The 18,762-nt window shown below is 41.1% G+C and overlaps 1 protein-coding gene across 1 annotated transcript; it reads left to right on the forward strand.

The window, feature by feature from the left end:
• The first annotated feature begins 787 nt into the window (after positions 1–787).
• sptlc2b (serine palmitoyltransferase, long chain base subunit 2b) lies at positions 788–18,547 on the forward strand. The gene is made up of 12 exons (XM_041958573.1): positions 788–1,017; positions 4,187–4,381; positions 4,764–4,918; positions 5,783–5,931; positions 6,606–6,730; positions 8,120–8,213; positions 8,728–8,833; positions 9,984–10,203; positions 10,924–11,050; positions 14,635–14,770; positions 15,084–15,213; positions 16,565–18,547. Exons 1-12 carry the CDS (start codon positions 874–876, stop codon positions 16,676–16,678), a joined length of 1,695 nt encoding a protein of 564 aa, XP_041814507.1. The 5' UTR covers positions 788–873; the 3' UTR covers positions 16,679–18,547.
• The last annotated feature ends 215 nt before the right edge of the window (positions 18,548–18,762 follow it).

Consider the following 18,762-nt stretch of genomic DNA (forward strand, 5'->3'; position numbering starts at 1 on the left):
CTAACAGCATAACATGCTCAGATTTTACTGTGAAAGTGGACCAAAAACAAAACAAAACAAAAAGAAAAAAAAAAAACTAGCCACGTACTTTATTGTTTCAGAAATACTATTTAATATATTTATTTCTTTATTATCTATTGAAATATTTTATAATTCCATTTCATTATTTGTGAGTAGTAGCGTTCACAAGCAGGAGGAATAGTGGATGAAAGCCTGAGAATCCGAGTTCCCTAAATGCACCATTAGAGAGACAAAGTTTCATCCTTTCACCAAAAAGATCTCTGAGTTTTTCTTTCTAATTTGGATTTTTCATATTTAATTATTGGATTAATTGTTAATTATATTGTCACACAGCAGCAAGCTGCAAGAACATACCATTTAAAATCAAACATTTGACATAATTTCTGCAAATTTTAATTCCCTAAATAGTCTCCAACTGCCAGCAATAAACTGGTGAAGAATTAGCAAATCCTTTATTGATTTATCAGTCAAAAAGTAGTAAAAGTTAAACATATTGAATTTTAGGAAATATATCGATCAGCCTCTATCACCCATGTATAAACTCCCCTTAGCTGCAAAATTCCCCATGAGAGGCTAAATATCAAGGACATAATCTTATCATCCTCAATGTGATCTGCAACTCTTATCAGAGTTGTGCACTGTTTTGATATAGACGATCTTCGTACTGGAGTAACAGCATTGGCCAATGAAACCACTCAGGGGCGTGGATTTCCGGCAGTCTCGTGCGGTCACACTGCAGAGTGGGCGTTCAATCCGTATTCTTTCCCAGCTCATACATGACTTCACGATCGACGTTACACAAGTTGGGCAACTTCAAACCGTGAAATTTCCAGTCACAGTCGGTCCGCAAAGATGACGGAGAGCTCCGCGAACAAGCTGCTGAACGGAGACGCCTGTCACCGCACATCAAATGGAAGAAAATCGGGCAAAAATGGCTTCGTGAAGAACCACTGCTTGTTCCAACAGCCACAGAAGTACCGTCGCCCCAGGGAGAAGGTAAGGCCCAACCGTCAACTGCTCGACAGGGGAGGGCTGTAAACAATCCCCGCTGTGTTCGGTACAGTGTGTAATAGAATAGTTTGCTTTAAGAAAGTAACGTTTGGTAGCTCGTGTGGTATAAATTTCTTTTTCCTGTGTTTATATTGCGAGCGTAAATTCTTCTTTTGGGTATGTTCCACTTGCTGACACACGAGAAGTGTGTGCTGCGGCTTGGCAACGGCAGCCTGACATCGCCTCACAAGTAAGCTGCGTAACGTCAACATGAATTTAATTAGCGTTAGCTGCGCGTACGAAGCCTAACGTTAGCTACACGACGGCCCGTGCCTCGCGCTGTGTCTCAGCCGAGTGGTTTGTCCCAGTGCGACATATTGCTAGCTAGCTGTTGCCAGAAGCTACCCAGAATTTAATTTCTAATGTTTAACTTCTAATCACGTGGCTTTCGAATTACTTAATATTATTAGCATTGGGGTTTGTGAAACGCAAATGTGTCGTGTAACCAGGGGTATGTGCTATGAAAGCTACTCTTTTTTACTGCGTTTTAAACTTCTTTCTTAATGGTTCAAGCCACCTGATCAGGGAGGATTGTAGTGGTGACTCGTAACCTTACACCCTGTTGTTTCTCTGTGTGTGTGTGTGTCTGTTATGTGTGTGTGTGTGTGTCGTGAAGTTAGACCGGTCTGTGTTTACACAGACTGTAGTATGAAGAAGACCGAGGCCCCGTTGTGTTATTACCAGAGAAGCTGGCTATCTGTCTCCTGGGAGAGGACAGCAGGCCTGCTTTGTACATGACACTTTAGCTGGAGAGGAATGTCTCAGGCTGTGAAGGGTGTGGTCCCTCCTAGAGTGGAATGAAAAGCACAGAAAACACAGTGTGTGTGTGTGTGTGTGTGTGTGTGTGTGTGTGTGTGTGTAGGGATGGAGGTGGGGCACACACACGCCTTTGTTTTGTTTGTTTTTTGTGTTTTTTTCAGTTGTTTGGGTTCACACTGTTTGTACTGAAAGAAATGCAGGACTTCTCTCATATTTGAAAACATCAGATTCGAGACCTGTGACAGGCTGAAGTTGCAGCGCTGCTGATTTCAACTTACAGTGGAGTAATACAATTGGGTCCAGATGCTATGGCTTCTATACCAGTTACATCCATATGCATGTAATTTTGCCTTCCTGCTTCAACTTAAGGAATAGCAGGTCATATCACTGCCCATAATGCTATCAGACATTTCTCTTATTCCCAGTTGAAATGGAGAAAGGGAAGACATAAGTATTTGAATCCACAAAAGTAACAAATTTAAGGCATTGCCATTTTCACCATGGGTGTTTTTTATATCTCAGATGAACTAGGCCGGGTCAGGATGTTGATCATTTTTATTTAGTGATGTCAAATGATATTATGAACAGTGTAAACCAGCACCTAAAGGTTAGTAATAATCAGGATTGCCGTCATCACTGAAAAAGTTACATCACAATGCGGCAAGTGGCTCTGCTGGTTCTTGATAAGGCAACTGAAGTTGGAGTTAGATGCACGTACATCTGTGTTTCCAAGAGGAGCCAGAGTGGGTAAGAGCTCTGTGTCTTGTGTGGTTGTATCTTCTGTGCTTCAGAAATCAGCTGGTCAGCATGTTAAGTTCTGTTAAGTCCTCACAGGACAGATATAGCATTTAGACCATTTTACAGTTAGCCTACAGTAAGTCTCAATCGCAGAGCAATAATAAATGTCCTTCTGGGTCTGAGTCCGCAGCTGAAAAATTGATCTTTCCTTATTGAGCTAGCCATAATCCCTGTATGGAGAATATAGGAAAAATGGTTATGAGCGGGAATTTTATGAGCAGGTGATCTCACGAACAGCTTTCATTTGGGATGTAGTGTCAATAACAGCTCAGTAAAAGCGAGCCGTGGATTGAATAGGCAATTAGCGAGGAGAGGACTCTTTACTCTCTTTGCTCTGTTTTAGGCCTAGTGTGAAACATACACCATGTGCAAACTTTTCTTAATGTGTATACAATGTAATACGATCATCATCTGTTGAGCTGCTGAGCAAGCATGTGAACGAGCACATTTCCACAGAGATTGTTGGTTGGGTGCTGTTTCACAGTCGCTGTGCTGTCCAGCTATAAATGAAAGGCACAGGTCTACCTCTTCCCAGCCCCTGTTTGTCCACAGGTATGAAAGATTAAACGAATACACCATGCATCAAACTCTAATTTAGCTGCTGTGGTTGGTGTCTGGGGCTGTGATGTCAATAGGGTTTTTGTGCTCACTGGTTGAGACAGTTCACAAACCATAGTCTCCGGCCTGTTTGTCTTTCTTTGCATGTTTTTGAACTTTAGAGAAAGGGACCTGTTTGACTGGCTTTAAAGACACACACACACACACACACACACACACACACACACACAGTGCAGTGCTTTCCTGTTCCCTGCCTCAGAGGTATTTCTTGCAGAAGCATGACCGGTCACATGAAGTACGGTTGCTAAGCTGCGGGCCAGAGCCTTTAACGAGTGACCGCCCTCATTTGTTTAATGTCGGTTTAGTAGACAGCCAGTCCACAGTCCAGCTTGAAATCGTGCTTTTTTTCCCTAAGGTTTTGCACAGCTCCTCCAATGTGTAACTACATTTATGTGGTCAAGATCAATATTGCTCTTCATAAAACGCGATGAATTAAAAAACGGGATTGATGGCCTTATTATTGCTCACTGGTCCATGGTGGCACAGGCACGGTTAGGTCTCCTTGAAATAATGTGCTTATTGTGGCCTTTTTAAGGTTTCTCACTCTCTTTCCAAGAAAAACACAATTTTGACATAACAGCCCTGCTGTTGCGTGTGCCCAGTTTATACTGAATGGGTCTGGTCTGCTTTCTATCACAATTTATTGGGCTGCCTAGTGTGGCAGACTTGATGAGCAAACAGACTTGAAGCATAGTTTAACCACTATATTTTAAAGGAGGAACCACCAGCAGGATTTTTTTTCAGCATAAAGTGCTATGAGTTATTCAACTGAATTACTCATAAATCTGTGTTTTGGGCTTTGTTTGTAAAAAAAAAAAAAAAAAAAAAGAAAGTCTTTGATTTTACTCTGATAAAAGCATTGCAAACTTCTTAATTTTTGTTGTAACTGTATCTTGAGGAGACTTCTAATTACACATTGTTTTACTTAATCTTCCCCTAGAACCGAAATGTCACACACAACTCCAGTCTGTACAAGAAGCCCTTTTTGGAATCATTTGAGGAGACTCCTCTCCTGGTGGCTGTGCTCACCTACATGGGCTATTGCATCCTCACCATCTTTGGCTACCTCCGAGACTTCCTTCGCCACTGGAACATCGAGAAGTGCCATGTGGCTCGGGAGAGAGAGGAGCAGAAGGTAAAGTCGTATTTACATTAGACCCTTTTGAATAGGCTGATTTAAAAAAAATAAGAATAACTGAAAGTGAAGCTATCTAAGGCTAACTGACAGAGAAGTTGAAGACATCATGTCAATCACCCCAAGACTCTCTTTGAAAAACAAACTACTACACTAAATATGAGTTTTTTAAAAAATGAACTGTGGTACCATTCACCTCCTGCTACATTTGCTATCACAGTGTTTTCTCATCTTTCACACTCTCTGTCACACTCATTATCTCTGGTTCAACACTGACTGTTTCTTTTGTCTACCACAGAACAAATATAGCTCCTCTGGAATATGAGGAACTGCCAAGGCATGACGTTAAGATATCATCAACACTTTCCTATTTCCCCTGCAGGATTTCGTCCCCCTTTATCAGGACTTTGAGAACTTTTACACCAGGAACTTGTACATGAGGATTCGAGACAACTGGAACCGACCCATCTGTAGCGTGCCTGGTGCTAAGATGGACCTGGTGGAGAGAGTTTCCCATGACTACAACTGGACCTTCGAGTAAGTTGCTACATTGTGGTGTGGTTGTGAGTGTTTGTTGGTCCATTTACAGTGGGCTCATTTTGACTGTCATTACTCCCACAGAGGTTTGTGTTTCTGTGCCTCTGATCCTAAGCTCAGCAGGAAGTTTATTGATTTGCACTGTAAGTCACTGACCTCATATCTCTGATAATAAGAGTGACGAAAGCCATGATTCAGATGGTTATGTTGAAAGCAGTAGTATCTGTCACATGGTATTGAACAAAAACACTAACACAAAGCAGCCCTAAGCAAACAGCACTGTCCAAATGACAGAAGTAGTACACATGCAATCTAGTACCAATACACTTGAGACAGCACAAAATTCAAATGAATGGCATATAACTGATTTGATTTTCTCCCATTACCTTCCTTTTATCCCCTCTTGTTACCTCAAGGAAATGGAGAACGCCTTAACTCACTGATCTAAGAACTGCTTGAGTTATGTGATATTTTAAATCACAAATATACAGTAATATATACAAACATTTAAATTGGTGTTAGGCAGGCTAATGAATTCAGGCTTTCGTGAAATGGTTCAAACAAATGGGGAGAGTGCATTAATATCTCTGGAGACAAACTGCTGTGATAACAGCGAAGGTTGTGTCATGTTATTCCTATTTATCTTATTAATATGTACAGTATAATATGCACTGTGCTAGCTGAATTCCCTTGGGACAGTAAACTATTGTATATTGTACGCATGATAACTGGGGCAGTTAATGGATGGCATTGAGCTAGAAAAGGTTGCCGGGCAACCAGGCACACATGTTGAAGATAATGACTTTTATCAACCTGGAATCAGGATACTGAGTCTGTGTCTCTGATGCTCTCTGACCCTCTCAGGCACACAGGCAAAGTGGTGAAGGACGTCATCAATATGGGCTCATATAACTACCTCGGCTTCGCTGAGAACACCGGGGCTTGTGCCGATGCTGCTATTGAGTCCACACAAAAGTATGGAGTTGGAGTGGCCAGCACTCGCTGCGAGATGGGTAAGGGTCAGAAAAAGTTATTTTGAACATAAGGTGTTGTTTTTAAAACGTTTTCATGATTTGTCATCATCCTAAGAGCGCTTTTGTAATAAAGATTCAGTTCATGATCAATTTGTACTTTACCAACTGCCCCCTCTGTTGTCTGGTGCTCTTTCAGCATACAGCAGAGGCCACAGGCTCAAGTGGTTTTGAAGGACTGAAAGATTGAGTTTGAAATATAGCGATGCATTGTGAAAGCTTTGAAGTTCAAGTCCTTTTCAGTTGAGCACCTAGCTTGCCAAAGCCTCTCTTTCACCGGTGCAAATAGAGTACATTTCATTCCTCAGAGAACATTTGCAAAACTGATTTTATTTTTCAAGTGTTAGAAACCCAGCCTGCCTTTACTGGCACATTGCAGAACATACTGGCGTGTTACTGCCACCTGTTGATCAGTGGAATGGTGTGACACTTGTGTGTCTTTGTGCACAAGATAAACAAAACAGAGATCAAATCATACAAAAAAGTCCATAGTGCTACTAGAGGTTAAAAAAAAAACCCTCTGGACAGACCTCACTGTTTGTTGAACAGGTATAAGAAGATAACTGAGACTTACACATTTCTCTCAAAAGACAACTCCACAAGTTCAAGTACCCTGATGGGAAATTGTAGTTAAACTGAGATTATATCACTTCCAGGGAACTTGGACATCCATGAGGAGCTGGAGCAGTTGGTTGCCAGGTTCCTCGGTGTTGAGTCATCTATGGCTTTTGGCATGGGCTTTGCAACCAACTCCATGAACATTCCTGCTCTCACCGGGAAGGTATGGAATTTCCTTCACTTCCTTTTTTTCATTCTCTACAACATCCTACTCTTCTGGATTTGATTACTTTCATATTTTTTCCTGTGTTTTTATAGTTACATTTGTCTCTGTATCCATACTGTAATTGTATGTGTATGTGAGTGCTATTGAAAGTGCCACTGTTAAGGAAAAACACTTTTTCCTGTGTGAGGTGAAAACAAGCTACTGCTTCAGATGTATGGCCAAGCTTGAAGAGTTCGGACTGTTCCACAACACAGTCGTTTCCAACCAAAACATTCTGAGTGCAGGGGGTTGCAGATTGATAAGTCCCAGCCACTATTGTTCCGACCCCAACAAATCACACATACCAGCTCTTACTTGCGTCCTTACTTGCTCTTTTCTTCCTTAGCCAGTATCAGTTGAACAGGAAGTAGAAATGTGAGCTGACATTGTATGTCCCCTGTGACTCGCAGATCACACTTCCTGACAACCACTAGTGAAAAACAGACATGTGCTAAACAAAGCAGGAGAGAGAAACTTAGAGCGCAATAGTAAAGATTTGAGTCACTGCCTTTGTCACAAGGGTTCATAAATTCTTAACTATGCCTGTGACTTTTCTGCTGGCTGACATTGTTATGTCATGGCATGTGTGTTGTGTAACAAGCCCATTTATTCTGACCTGTCTGAATGTTTTGGTGGCTTGACTTTGAGAGGTGGAGAAGGACTCAGCAATACTTAAGATATAATGAGCAAAATATTCCCATCCTGATGATCAATGCATGTTGATATCAAACTCTTTGTGTGGATGAGAAGCTTATACTCAGATTAAGAAAAATCTTGTTAATTATTTAACAGGTTTTTTTAGAGTTATTAATAGAGCAAGTCTTGTTCTCTTGTCTCTGTTCACACGTTACACAGTTTCAAGGATCCATTTTACTGTTAATAGAAAACAGTCACACATTTTATTTAGGAGCATCATCTCCCAGTTATTATTAAAAGTAATAATTAATTAGTAAGTATTATTTGTCAAACAAAAAAAGAACAGGGTATTTGTAGGTCATTTTCCTACCTTTTAGAGGGCAGAAACCATATATGAACATCATAGTGTTAGTATTTTATTCATGGAAACAGATACACATAGTCACAAAGCAGAGCTTTGAAGAGCTTAACCCCAGCCAGCCTGGATCCTTGGTCAAAGTCTGTATGTTCCAGAGACTTTGGTTACGTCTTCCTCAAAGAGGACGGAATCAGAACCGGGGATACAAAGACATTGCTCAACTCTATAAACTCCAGCACGTGAAATCCTGGCTCGGTGTTTGAGAAACTGAGTTCACCATCGAACAAAATTAATTAATTAATCCAACATTAGTTTGTAAAGAATCTCCTTTTTCTCCTTTCTTCTTGTTTTAGGGTTGTCTCATTCTGAGTGACGAGCTGAATCACGCGTCACTGGTGCTGGGCGCACGCCTGTCTGGCTCCACAATTCGGGTCTTCAAACACAACAGTAGGTGACATCCGATAATGAGCACTTTACCCAAGAACAGTTTAATAGAATTTTGCCTTAAGACTACACTGAAGGGATGCAGTAACACACAACAAATAGGATCAAGGGGGCTAAAATGTATCCTTCAACACTGTGAGACAGGAAATGGCTATAATCAGCTTACCCAACAGGTGAGCAAATACATTTAGCATAGGTGTGAACTACAGTAGGTTACCTCACTCAGTGCAAATTTATCTTGATGACACACGTTCATTTACTTCTTAATTCTCTTACCTACTAAAGTGAATCACACAGTAATGGGTGTGGCTTTTTTTTTTTTTTGGTTCAGGATGAATGCACACAGACACTCCTGACCTGCACCAGGCAGGCTGACTGCTAAGAAAACACTCTCAATGCTTCAAAGCGTTGTGATCATTAAATATTGACACTCATTCATTAATTAAAGAAAACTCTCATGTTACCGTAGGGGAATAAAATCTATCAGTGGACAACAAGTCTTTTCTCTGTATTACAGACATGCAAAGCCTGGAGAAGCTGCTGAGAGATGCTATCGTACACGGGCAGCCGAGAACCCACCGACCCTGGAAGAAAATTCTCATTGTAGTGGAGGGCATATACAGGTAAAGACGGTAATCTTTGTTGTTCTCTCACACGTGTGCAGTGCACTTGCGCACACAAACACATAAAATTGTTTGAGCGAGACAGTTAAGCAAATTAAGTTTTTGTTTCTTCTGTTTTATTGTTATTTCACTAGAAGTATTTTCTACCACTGATGTATCACATTACTCTCTGTTTGCAGTCAATTACGTGACAGCCACAGTTTTCTGTTTGAGGACTCATTAACTGGTACTAGTAGTGCATTTGTACATTTGAGAAAACGCTTGAAGAAACGTTTAGACGTATAATTATGTATAGTATTTCAGTGTATTCCTTCTGTGGCATTGCCTTGGTGATTTGTATCAGTAGTAGAACTGGTCCTTTTTTAAGTCATCAAGGTGTCACAGTGCAAAGGTGAGGATTTACTAAGCCTGCCATCAGTCCTAAAGGCTTTCATGATATGGCCATGTCTCCATCGTCACTGTTGCAGCAAAACTCATTTGTAGTAAAATGATGAAGCACTATAATAAGATAAGTGAAGCACTATCTGAGCAGATTACAGTTCTGCTTAACTACCTACTCAACATACTGAACAAAGGCACTTAAGTGTGAAAGCTATGTGAATACCAGTTTCATAATTTCTTATTCAAATAGTTTCTTAGCCACGATGGCAACACCTTATACCATGTTGTTTAAATATAGAGAATATTGGCAATTTCGAAGTGTACCCACTCTTCCTAAAGCATAATGCATGCCTTGTTCTTTGCAGTGTACTTAACATAAAGGCAATCAATCCTGCTGATCAATATAGTTCCCAGGGAAAGTGCCTTCCACGCTCAATGTTCCTTACTAATGCAATGTTAATAGAGTTTCATTTCCACTGGGATTTTCAAAGTAAATGCTTCAGCTGCCTACACAGACATTAACACCTACACAGACATGACAAAACAAAGGTCAGACTGTTGTCTAAAGGGTCAGCTGCTCATATGTTCTCTCAATTACACAGCAGCTTTCTGATGTTACTATATTCTTCATAAAAGAGCTTTTGCCAGAATATTGATTACTGAGCACTAAAGCTTGTTACATTCAAATTAACTGTTTATTTATGAGTATATCATTACTCTAGAAGACTCTGAATTTGTTGATTTTTCATATTACGTTCTTGTCCTGAAGTATGGAGGGGTCCATTGTGCGTCTGCCAGAGGTCATTGCTCTGAAGAAGCGCTACAAGGCGTATCTGTACCTGGATGAGGCTCACAGTATCGGGGCCCTGGGACCTAACGGCAGAGGAGTGGTGGACTACTTTGGCCTGGATCCCAAAGATGTTGACATCATGATGGGAACATTCACCAAGAGCTTCGGTGCTGCCGGGGGATACATTGGAGGCAAAAAGGTGGGTGAATTCTTGCTCAGGTAAAAGTAAGGCTGTGAGGTCAGACAGTAGAATATGAAGGCTGTTCAAAGGGAGAGGATTAAGCATACTGTTTACAGCAGTGGAGCACTTAGTCATCCTCTTAAGGGACCATAGCAATTTCCTGACTTCTAAGACCCAGCATGTTGTGTGTCATTCTGTGTTGGTATTGGTCAACACCATTTACCAGCAATAGGAAATTTAGCTTCCTGTTTTAAAAGGATTTGATTCAGTCCAAGCTTTCGTTTTCAGTCAGAAGGCTCAAGGCTACTCCAGTTGGTAAAGAAAAATACACAGATAGTATACAGATATGAGATGGAACTACATCTCTAGTGACAGTTAAGAACAGAAATACCTGAGCACACATTTTTCATAGTGTGAAATATTGGACAGTTATAGTACCCAGAATGACCAGATGATGGTGCATTATTCTATTTATTCTCTAATACAGTGCTGCATTAAAAATTCTTTCTAAAACTTTATAGCCAGCTACGTCAGTTTGTATGTTAAGAACACTGTCAAAAATGTTTCAGTCAGAATTAAAACGTAGTGAATTTTTCCATCAGTGCTGCTACATTGGCCCTTTTTTTTGTGTCCTGTATCGAGCAGCTGTCTACATTGTTGGCACATTAACCAAATGACATGTATTGCATCTGCACTGTTGTTTACAATCAAACAACTTTAATGTTATTTCTCTGTCAGGAGTTGATCGAGTACCTGCGATGCCACTCTCACAGCGCCCTATACGCCACCTCCATATCCCCTCCTGTGGCCCAGCAGATAATCACCTCTATGAAGATCATCATGGGAGAGGACGGGACCACACTGGGTGGGTGCCAGAAAATGACACTAATCTCTGAAAGTGCATCTCTGCATTGGCAGCAGCATTGTTTAATGGAAAAAGAGGGCACTTGTCAAAAAGGCAGCTCACTATATCATCTCTAAGGTAGCGGGGCGATGGACATTACAAGGGTTACCAGTTGACCTTTGTTTAGACGGGATACGTCAAGCAAATAGAAACATAAATTTGATATTTGGCTTAGTCAAATGTCAAATTTACAAGCCAAATTGAAGCTAATGACACATGTTTACTGTGTGGACTGAAGAGGCTCTTCTTGGTGAGTTTTTCTTGCCAGTGTTTTTCCTTGCGGTTTCTGCAATACTGAATTGTCCACGATTTCCAGGTCACTCGTGTTTTGTCATTTTGATTTGAGGTTGTACTAGTATTGTAGTGGTTGTATTTGGCATAGCTGCCCATCAGTGACCACAAGATGGCAGCATCAGCTTGTGGCTCAGTCTTGCAAACGTGAGGTTGACAGAAATCCGATTTCTTTCAGTTTACATGAGCTTTGCCACCTTTTGTATTTGGCTCCTTCCTGCTGTCTGTGGTTGTTGGAAGCACAGACAGCCCCATTCCCAGTGAAGTGAAAAATAATGCCACATATGGCTAACTGGCAATTATTTACCAGTAAATAAAAGTGTTAGATAGCCTTATCAAACTGTATAGCATGTGTAAACCCATTCTAGTTATAATGTAAACGCCACAAAGGTGCACGCCCTTCATACATTTCCATTCACGCCATGTCACTTGCAATAACAAAATTGGATAACAGTAATAGTTCTTTAGAATGTCACATAATCTCACTTTTCAAGTGACAGTGAGTGAGTCCTCTCTGAGTAAAACTGTATTACTTGAGCACAATGTTGGTTAGTGGTTACCTTAACTTTTTGACTACTTGTAAGCTGAAGAGTTGCTCTTAAATGTTACAGGTGATTTATATATTTTTTCACGACGACCCAGTCTGATTACACTTGCAGTTTGATTTCCTCTTCTTGTCTTTATCTTTTGGGATGCACATTTTTAAAACTGATATGTGGACTGTTGCCTTCCTCTGCCTGAGCCACCCTGGGCTGATCGAAGGTCTTGAAGTGGTGGTATGCTCACACTTTCCCTTTATGGCTTTCAGATGTGTGTTTCTTTGTGTATGTGTGCTTCTTTGCCTTCACGCTGGGTACAAAGCAGCATGGTGCTTAGGGCCAGAGATCTGTGCAGATCAAACTCTGCTGGACTCATCTCCTACACACACAAACAGATCACTAAGTCTTGTTTTTCTTGCAGGGCAGCACCCCTCTACTCTTTACGGGGCTTGATTGATGTGGCCTCCCTTAAAATGCTGATACAAGATCAGGTTACCTTGCTCCCCAGTCATTCAATCATTACTTATGGGAATAAACACCTCTAGCAACCTTTATAGTGTGACTGTTGCACATTGTCAGTGACTCTTTCTCCAAACCATTCCGGAGAAGAGGAGGCCAGATTGGCTGACCTTACAACACATCCCACTTTTCCTTGTAGAAGACTAACAATGACAGTCTGATTGGTTACAGCCCTGTCACTGTTTGAAATTCAGGCCTTTGAAGATTCAGACACTGACACAAAGTCGAAGTGACAGTTGAGCTGCCTGCTAACAGTTTGGTGCTGCGTTCAAGTTGCTCAGGGCGGCTGCTCGTGGTTCCCGGCATAGGCCTGCATCAAAATGGGCATTTGTTGTTTGAAGCTTACATCAATCAAATATGTGGATGGGAAATAAGGACACAAGACTGGCAAAGCTTTCTTCAATATAAAAAGAATGCTAAAGCACTTGAAAAGCAAAATGTCTGAATATCATATGCCACTGTTTTTTTTTATATCACTCAGTGCTGAGAATAGCTTTGGATTCCTTGACTTCGGAAAAAAATGTCTGGATAAATATAATGTCAGACTTTGTTGTGTCTCAGGGTGCTTTGAAGCCGTGGTGTTTCTGCTCTGTTTTTCAGCACAGCCAGGCAGATGTGTGTTGCTGTTGGCGCTTTGTGCCATATGGTTATTTGTTTGGTTAAGATGCTATCTCTGGAGGCTCAGCCTGAGGATTCAGTGAGTGAATCCACAATGTGCATAAGACTGACACGTGAGGATTGATGCTTGTTCATTTTCAGCCCCTTGACCTCAACTTGAAAGAATCCCGGTTGTCTTCAAAGGCAAGTGGTGTAGCGCTGTCTACAAATAAGTGTAGGACATGATAAAAGACGTGTTGTTTAGTGATGAGTTTTACTCATCCTGTTGATTTTTTTTGTCATTTTTTGTGCTGACATGTTTTTGTTACTGCAGCAGACTAACTTGGGTTTGTGCTATCACATAATATTCGTGTTCAGCATTTTAAAAGCAGGCAAAATACCATGCACTTTTACTGTTATCCACCACTGATGGTATCTGCACAGGAGCTGATAATATGGTTTCGTGAGGCTTACAAGCATAAATAATAACTCAAACATAGTGTTCTGGACCTGCACTATCCCACAGGTGTTTTTATTTATCGTGGCTGATCAGACCTCTGCACAGGTTGCCTGGAACTGTGTACGGTCACTAACCTTCATGTACTAGTAGAAATACTAAAGGCGTATGTTGTGTACCCAAATAGGTGAAACAGGAAAGTGAGGAAAATACCAATCAAGAACAGTCTGTTTGTGCGCACACAAAGATAATGAGTAGTCTAATCAGGCAAAAGGTAAAATAGGACCAGTGTGTAAGATTTAGTGGCATCTAGTGGTGAGGTTGCACAAATGTGTCAACCAGCTGAATACCCCTCTGCCCACCCTTCTCTTCCAAGCATGTAGACGAACCTATCGTGGCCACAACGCTTTCAGTCAGCCGCAAAGGCGCTCTGTGTATGGTTTGTCCATGCTGGGCTCCTGTACAAACATGGCAGACTCCATAGAAGAGGACCCACTCTTTATTGAGATAAAAGGGGCTCATTCTAAGGTAAAGAAAACACATCAGTTCTTAGTGTCAGGTGATTATACACTAGTGAAAACATGTGAATATTATATTCAATTGATCCCCTGACATCCTACATACTGGACCTTTAAGTGAAAGCATCTGTGTGGGTGCACCACAGGTGATTGAAGCCAAAGCCCTGTCTACTACGGGCATTAACATGCGTCTTGGGTAATCTGACCACAGGCTGCCAGCTGAGACACATCACTGTTAACACCTGTGTCTATCATGCATCTCCAAGGTGTCCAGCTAACCAGTTGCGTTCAGATTTTGTTACATCCTATGTTTCTGCTAAAAGGTCAAAGGACCCTGTGCACAGTTATTATGTGTCAGCAGATTTGTTTCACACAGGCTACAGGCTGGCTACGAAAACAAAAATGTTTAAAGAACTAATATATATGTAAGGGCTATTCAAACTGTTAAGCTAGGCAGGACTTGCAAATGAGTACGGGACAAGAGGAAAAAGGAACCACCTAAAAACCTGTCAAGTATAAGTCGGAATATTACTGTTGTCCATCCAAGTTTGCTTTGGGTAAGCTTCATAACAGGCTCGTGCCCACATCATGTGAAATATGCCTCTGCTTACCTGCCCTTTCCAGGTGCTGATCGCCTCAGACAGCTATCAGAGAACACCAACTACTTCCGCAGGAAACTCCGCGACATGGGCTTCATCATCTACGGCAATGACGACTCACCCGTGGTACCCATGATGCTCTACATGCCTGCCAAAATTGGGTGTGTGACTCTGGTCCATTTCATATCATTTGATATTTTCAGTGCTTTAAACATCAAGGATAATTAAGATGGTTAATTGGAAGAATCTCCCAAATGATTTCACATTTGGAAAAGATATAAAGGCTTAAAAATTTAAATGAGTTTTCTTACTGTTCTCCCTTCTCCAAATAGAATCTGACTTGGTGTGTGGAAAGCGCAGTTTCACACATTAAAGAGACACCATCTAAGATGTGGTGCCAGTGGTGGAGAGATCAAATCATCAGTTAGATTTGCCAAGTGTTGCCCTGTGTCTAATGTTGCCGTTGCTTTTCAGGGCATTTGGTCGGGAAATGTTGAAGAGGAACATCGGCACAGTGGTCGTCGGCTTCCCAGCAACATCCATCATCGAGTCGAGGGCCCGTTTCTGCGTTTCGGCAGCCCATACCAGAGAGATGCTTGACACAGTAAGTCAATAAATAAGTCCAATCACTGTGGGAAGTGCAAAATGAAAGAATGTGTCAATATTTATTCTAAATATTAATATTTCCAGCAGAGACACCCCATAGGTTTACAGTTTAATTTTAATTTTTCATCACTACAAGGGACTGTGGCTGATGATGGGTGACACAATCAGCAGTTCCTTTACATTTAATTTCCCACGTGTCCTGCCGTAAAAGCACCCTCTTTACTTGAAAATTATGTTGGCAGTTTCCACTTGCAGCGGGAACAAAACAACTTGAAAATCAGCATGGAAATCACTTTAAAATGATCGTTGGCTTTTAACAATCTGGGTATTTTGTGCAAAATGTTAACACAAACTGAAAACATGTCTCTAGGAGTATTTGCATTTGCTTGACTGTCATCACTTATATGCATCAGTATAGAAACAGTAAAATTAGTTTCTTGCACAATCTGGACTTTGTTATATACAACTGCCATTTGGTCTTTATTTATTATCCAAGATGTAAAGAGAAAGACATTTGATCTCAGCTCAGAGTCTGTCTTCTTCACCACTGGACACAGTTCAAGGGATGTTGTAACAGGACAGGACTTATATTGCTGAAGACTTAATTTTAGCCTATACATGATATACGAGTTTATTTGGATTCAAGGATGATCATGAATCCTAGCCCTTCGTTGGCTTTTTCCAGTGTGTGTGTATGTGTGCGTGTCTGCAGACTCATAGGGTGAGTGTGCTTAATAAACTCCCGGTATGTCCTTTATTATAAAGGAACTTGGAAGACCAAAGCTGTCTCCGAGTATTACAGTGTGGCTCAGACAGAGACTTTAATTTGAGCTGCCCTGTCTCTCCAAAGACACTTCATTCATCTTACTGAGGAGCATGTCAACACCGTTTGTAAAAGTCCATTTAAAGGGCATCAGCCTGCCTTTGTAGAGCACTTCGAGGAGCCGCTTTTTCCGTCTTTGGAAAAGCCAGCCCTCGCTATTTCTCAAACCATGGAATCAGAAGAAAGGTCAGGAGGAAGGTAAATTGTTTCCAGGTGCCCTGCAGTGTTGCAATGCTGATACAGTCTCTTGTGGAAAGAAGTGGAGGAGTTTCTGTTCAGTTGTGGTTTATGCAGGGAGCCTTCTGTCATGTTTAATGCTTGAAAATCCAAATGTGATTAAGTCTTATCAATTCATTTATCACCTACAAAAGCAATCCTCTTTCAGGCTGTGCTATGTGAGTAGCACTGAGGGGGGTTTTCTTCACTGTCTGGCTCGTCTGTCTTGGTGTTTTCACTTAATTGTGATTGACATAAATATTATCTTTTTGGATTCAGATTAATAGCATTCTTCCTGTTGTTTTGCCAGGCGTTGGGTGCCATCAGTGAAGTTGGCGACCTGCTGCAGCTGAAGTACTCCAGACGTGAACAGCCTCTTCCCTCGCTTGGGTGGATGGCCGAGGAGAGCCTGCTTCAGGACTGAGCCACTATCATCCAGCCCCCTGCCCCAACTCAACTGTCCCTCCCTTACTTCACCTTTTCTCATCTGTTGTCCCTCTTTTTTTTGTCCCTCGCTTTCCTCTGAGCCAGTCTCTGTGTCCCACTTTGCCATATCTCACATCAGACTCCCATGGACTCCCCAGAACCTGAGTCCTTCACAGGTCCACCCCGTTTTGAAACCTGCACACTATTATCGCTCAATAGCCAGTGTGCAGGCTGTGACCTGTCCAGCTGATTTCACCTATGGCTGGAGAGGACCAAAGTCACCCTCATCAGTCTGTACTTGTCCGTTGTTACAAAGTGCGTTCAGAGGCTTTCGGTTTGTCTTAACTTATTGTGACTGCAGCGGTCTAACATTGAGTCTTATTCCTTTGTGCACATTGAATGTGTGTCTTATTTGTGCAATAATAACAACAATGTGGAGTTTCTCTGTAATTCAAACAACCCAGAGCAAAGTAGATGAGTTCCTACTTGTGAGCTTGGAGAAAAAGAAATCTGATCATAGCTGTTGCTATGATGAACACAACACAAATTGATATATGTAAATATTTTTATCCTGAAGTTGGTAATACTGCCTTAGGGTAGCATCCCAACCCTCAAAGAGAGATACATTATTTCACAGGAGTAACATTAGCATGTTCACTCACCATGTATTTATCTGATGGCTTTTTTTCTAATCACTTGTACTTGAATAGAGATTATAGAATATTGGGTTTATTCCCTAACCAAAGGATATATATGTATAGATACAATATGTTTTCTACAGTTTCTCTGAAAAGAAAAAGCAAATGTTCCAAAAGAAAACATGTAACAGGGAAAGAATCCCAGGGAACAAGGCTACAGAATATTTTTTACTGCTTATTTTCTATAAATATTTTTCAGCCTTATTTACTGTTTACACCTGCACTCAAAAACTTGAGCCCAGCGTCTTTAACATTTCTATAAGATAACGAGCTACGTGTGTTTTTTTCCTCCCCCTTTGACCAATTCTTTGTCACCCAAGTGCGAGATGTGAATCAGTGTCGACACCGATCTGTGAGCACGATGACAACTTTCATCTGTATGTATGACGATGCGGCTCCCAAGCTTATCTGATATACAGACAGCTTTATTTATTTAAAATGTCTTTGTCATCTTTCAACGATCTTGATTTTGTGAAAAAAACTATTATCCGAAAGGCAGCTCCAAATGTGTCTCAGTGGAAGGTGCATATTTTAACAGACTACTTACACGTCTTAACTTCAGTGCTAGCACTACTGACAGGCATTGTAAATGCACAGATGACGTAGTCACTGAAATTTGCAAGATTTGTTTGGGTATGCTTTAAGTGTAATTTGTTTTCCCCCCTGTCATAATTTATCATCCGTGGTCATCTTCTGGAGTAACATTCCATATAAATCTGCTTTCAATGTCAAGTGTTTTTGTTTGACTGTTTTTGTCTGACTTTTCTGTGTGGCGTCACCTCAAACATGGCATACGTGTCACTGTCAAGTATCCTGTTCACGTGCGTGTTTATGTTCTATCACTTCATTGATGTGAATTGGAGGCTGTGTCAGTGTAGCCGGTCAGAAAGCTGGCCATTGTCTGGCATTGTGACCATTCCTATAAATGTTCATCAAAGTGATTAAACTCAACTCAAGTTTAGAGATGCTTTTTAAAAATTTTTTTTGGCATTTTTAGCACAGCACAAGAACTTTTTGGGGTCTCTTTTAAATGTACCTCCATAAGGCATTGTTGTCTGTGAGCGAGTCATTCCAATATCAATGTTTTCTGTTTTTCACACAAAATGGCTTGAATAACAACTCCGTGTTGCATTTGCTTTCAATAAATATGATGTAAAAGGTGAACTCGACTACTGACTACGATCTGGAATTGCACTCTTCAGAAATGTGCCCTGACATAAAACATTTTCTTCTCGTCAAAGTTTCCTCTCAAGCTGTCTGCAGCACCATGCAGTATGTTAAGTCTCTGCATTTCTGTCTATGGAGGCAAAAATGTAATTGCAAACAGCAACGTGACTGTTTCTCCCAGCCAGGTTTCCCTCACTGAAACTGAGGAATTAAAGTC

Source organism: Chelmon rostratus, chromosome 18 (assembly GCF_017976325.1).
Source record: "Chelmon rostratus isolate fCheRos1 chromosome 18, fCheRos1.pri, whole genome shotgun sequence".
NCBI lineage: Eukaryota > Metazoa > Chordata > Actinopteri > Chaetodontiformes > Chaetodontidae > Chelmon > Chelmon rostratus.

Excerpts from the sequence above, each read along its gene's own strand:
- sptlc2b (XM_041958573.1), top strand. The coding sequence starts at position 874 with ATGACGGAGAGCTCCGCGAACAAGCTGCTGAACGGAGACGCCTGTCAC. Across the intron at positions 4,382-4,763 it reads GGGAGAGAGAGGAGCAGAAG|GATTTCGTCCCCCTTTATCA; the intron begins GTAAAGTCGTAT and ends TTTCCCCTGCAG. Across the intron at positions 14,771-15,083 it reads TACATGCCTGCCAAAATTGG|GGCATTTGGTCGGGAAATGT; the intron begins GTGTGTGACTCT and ends GTTGCTTTTCAG.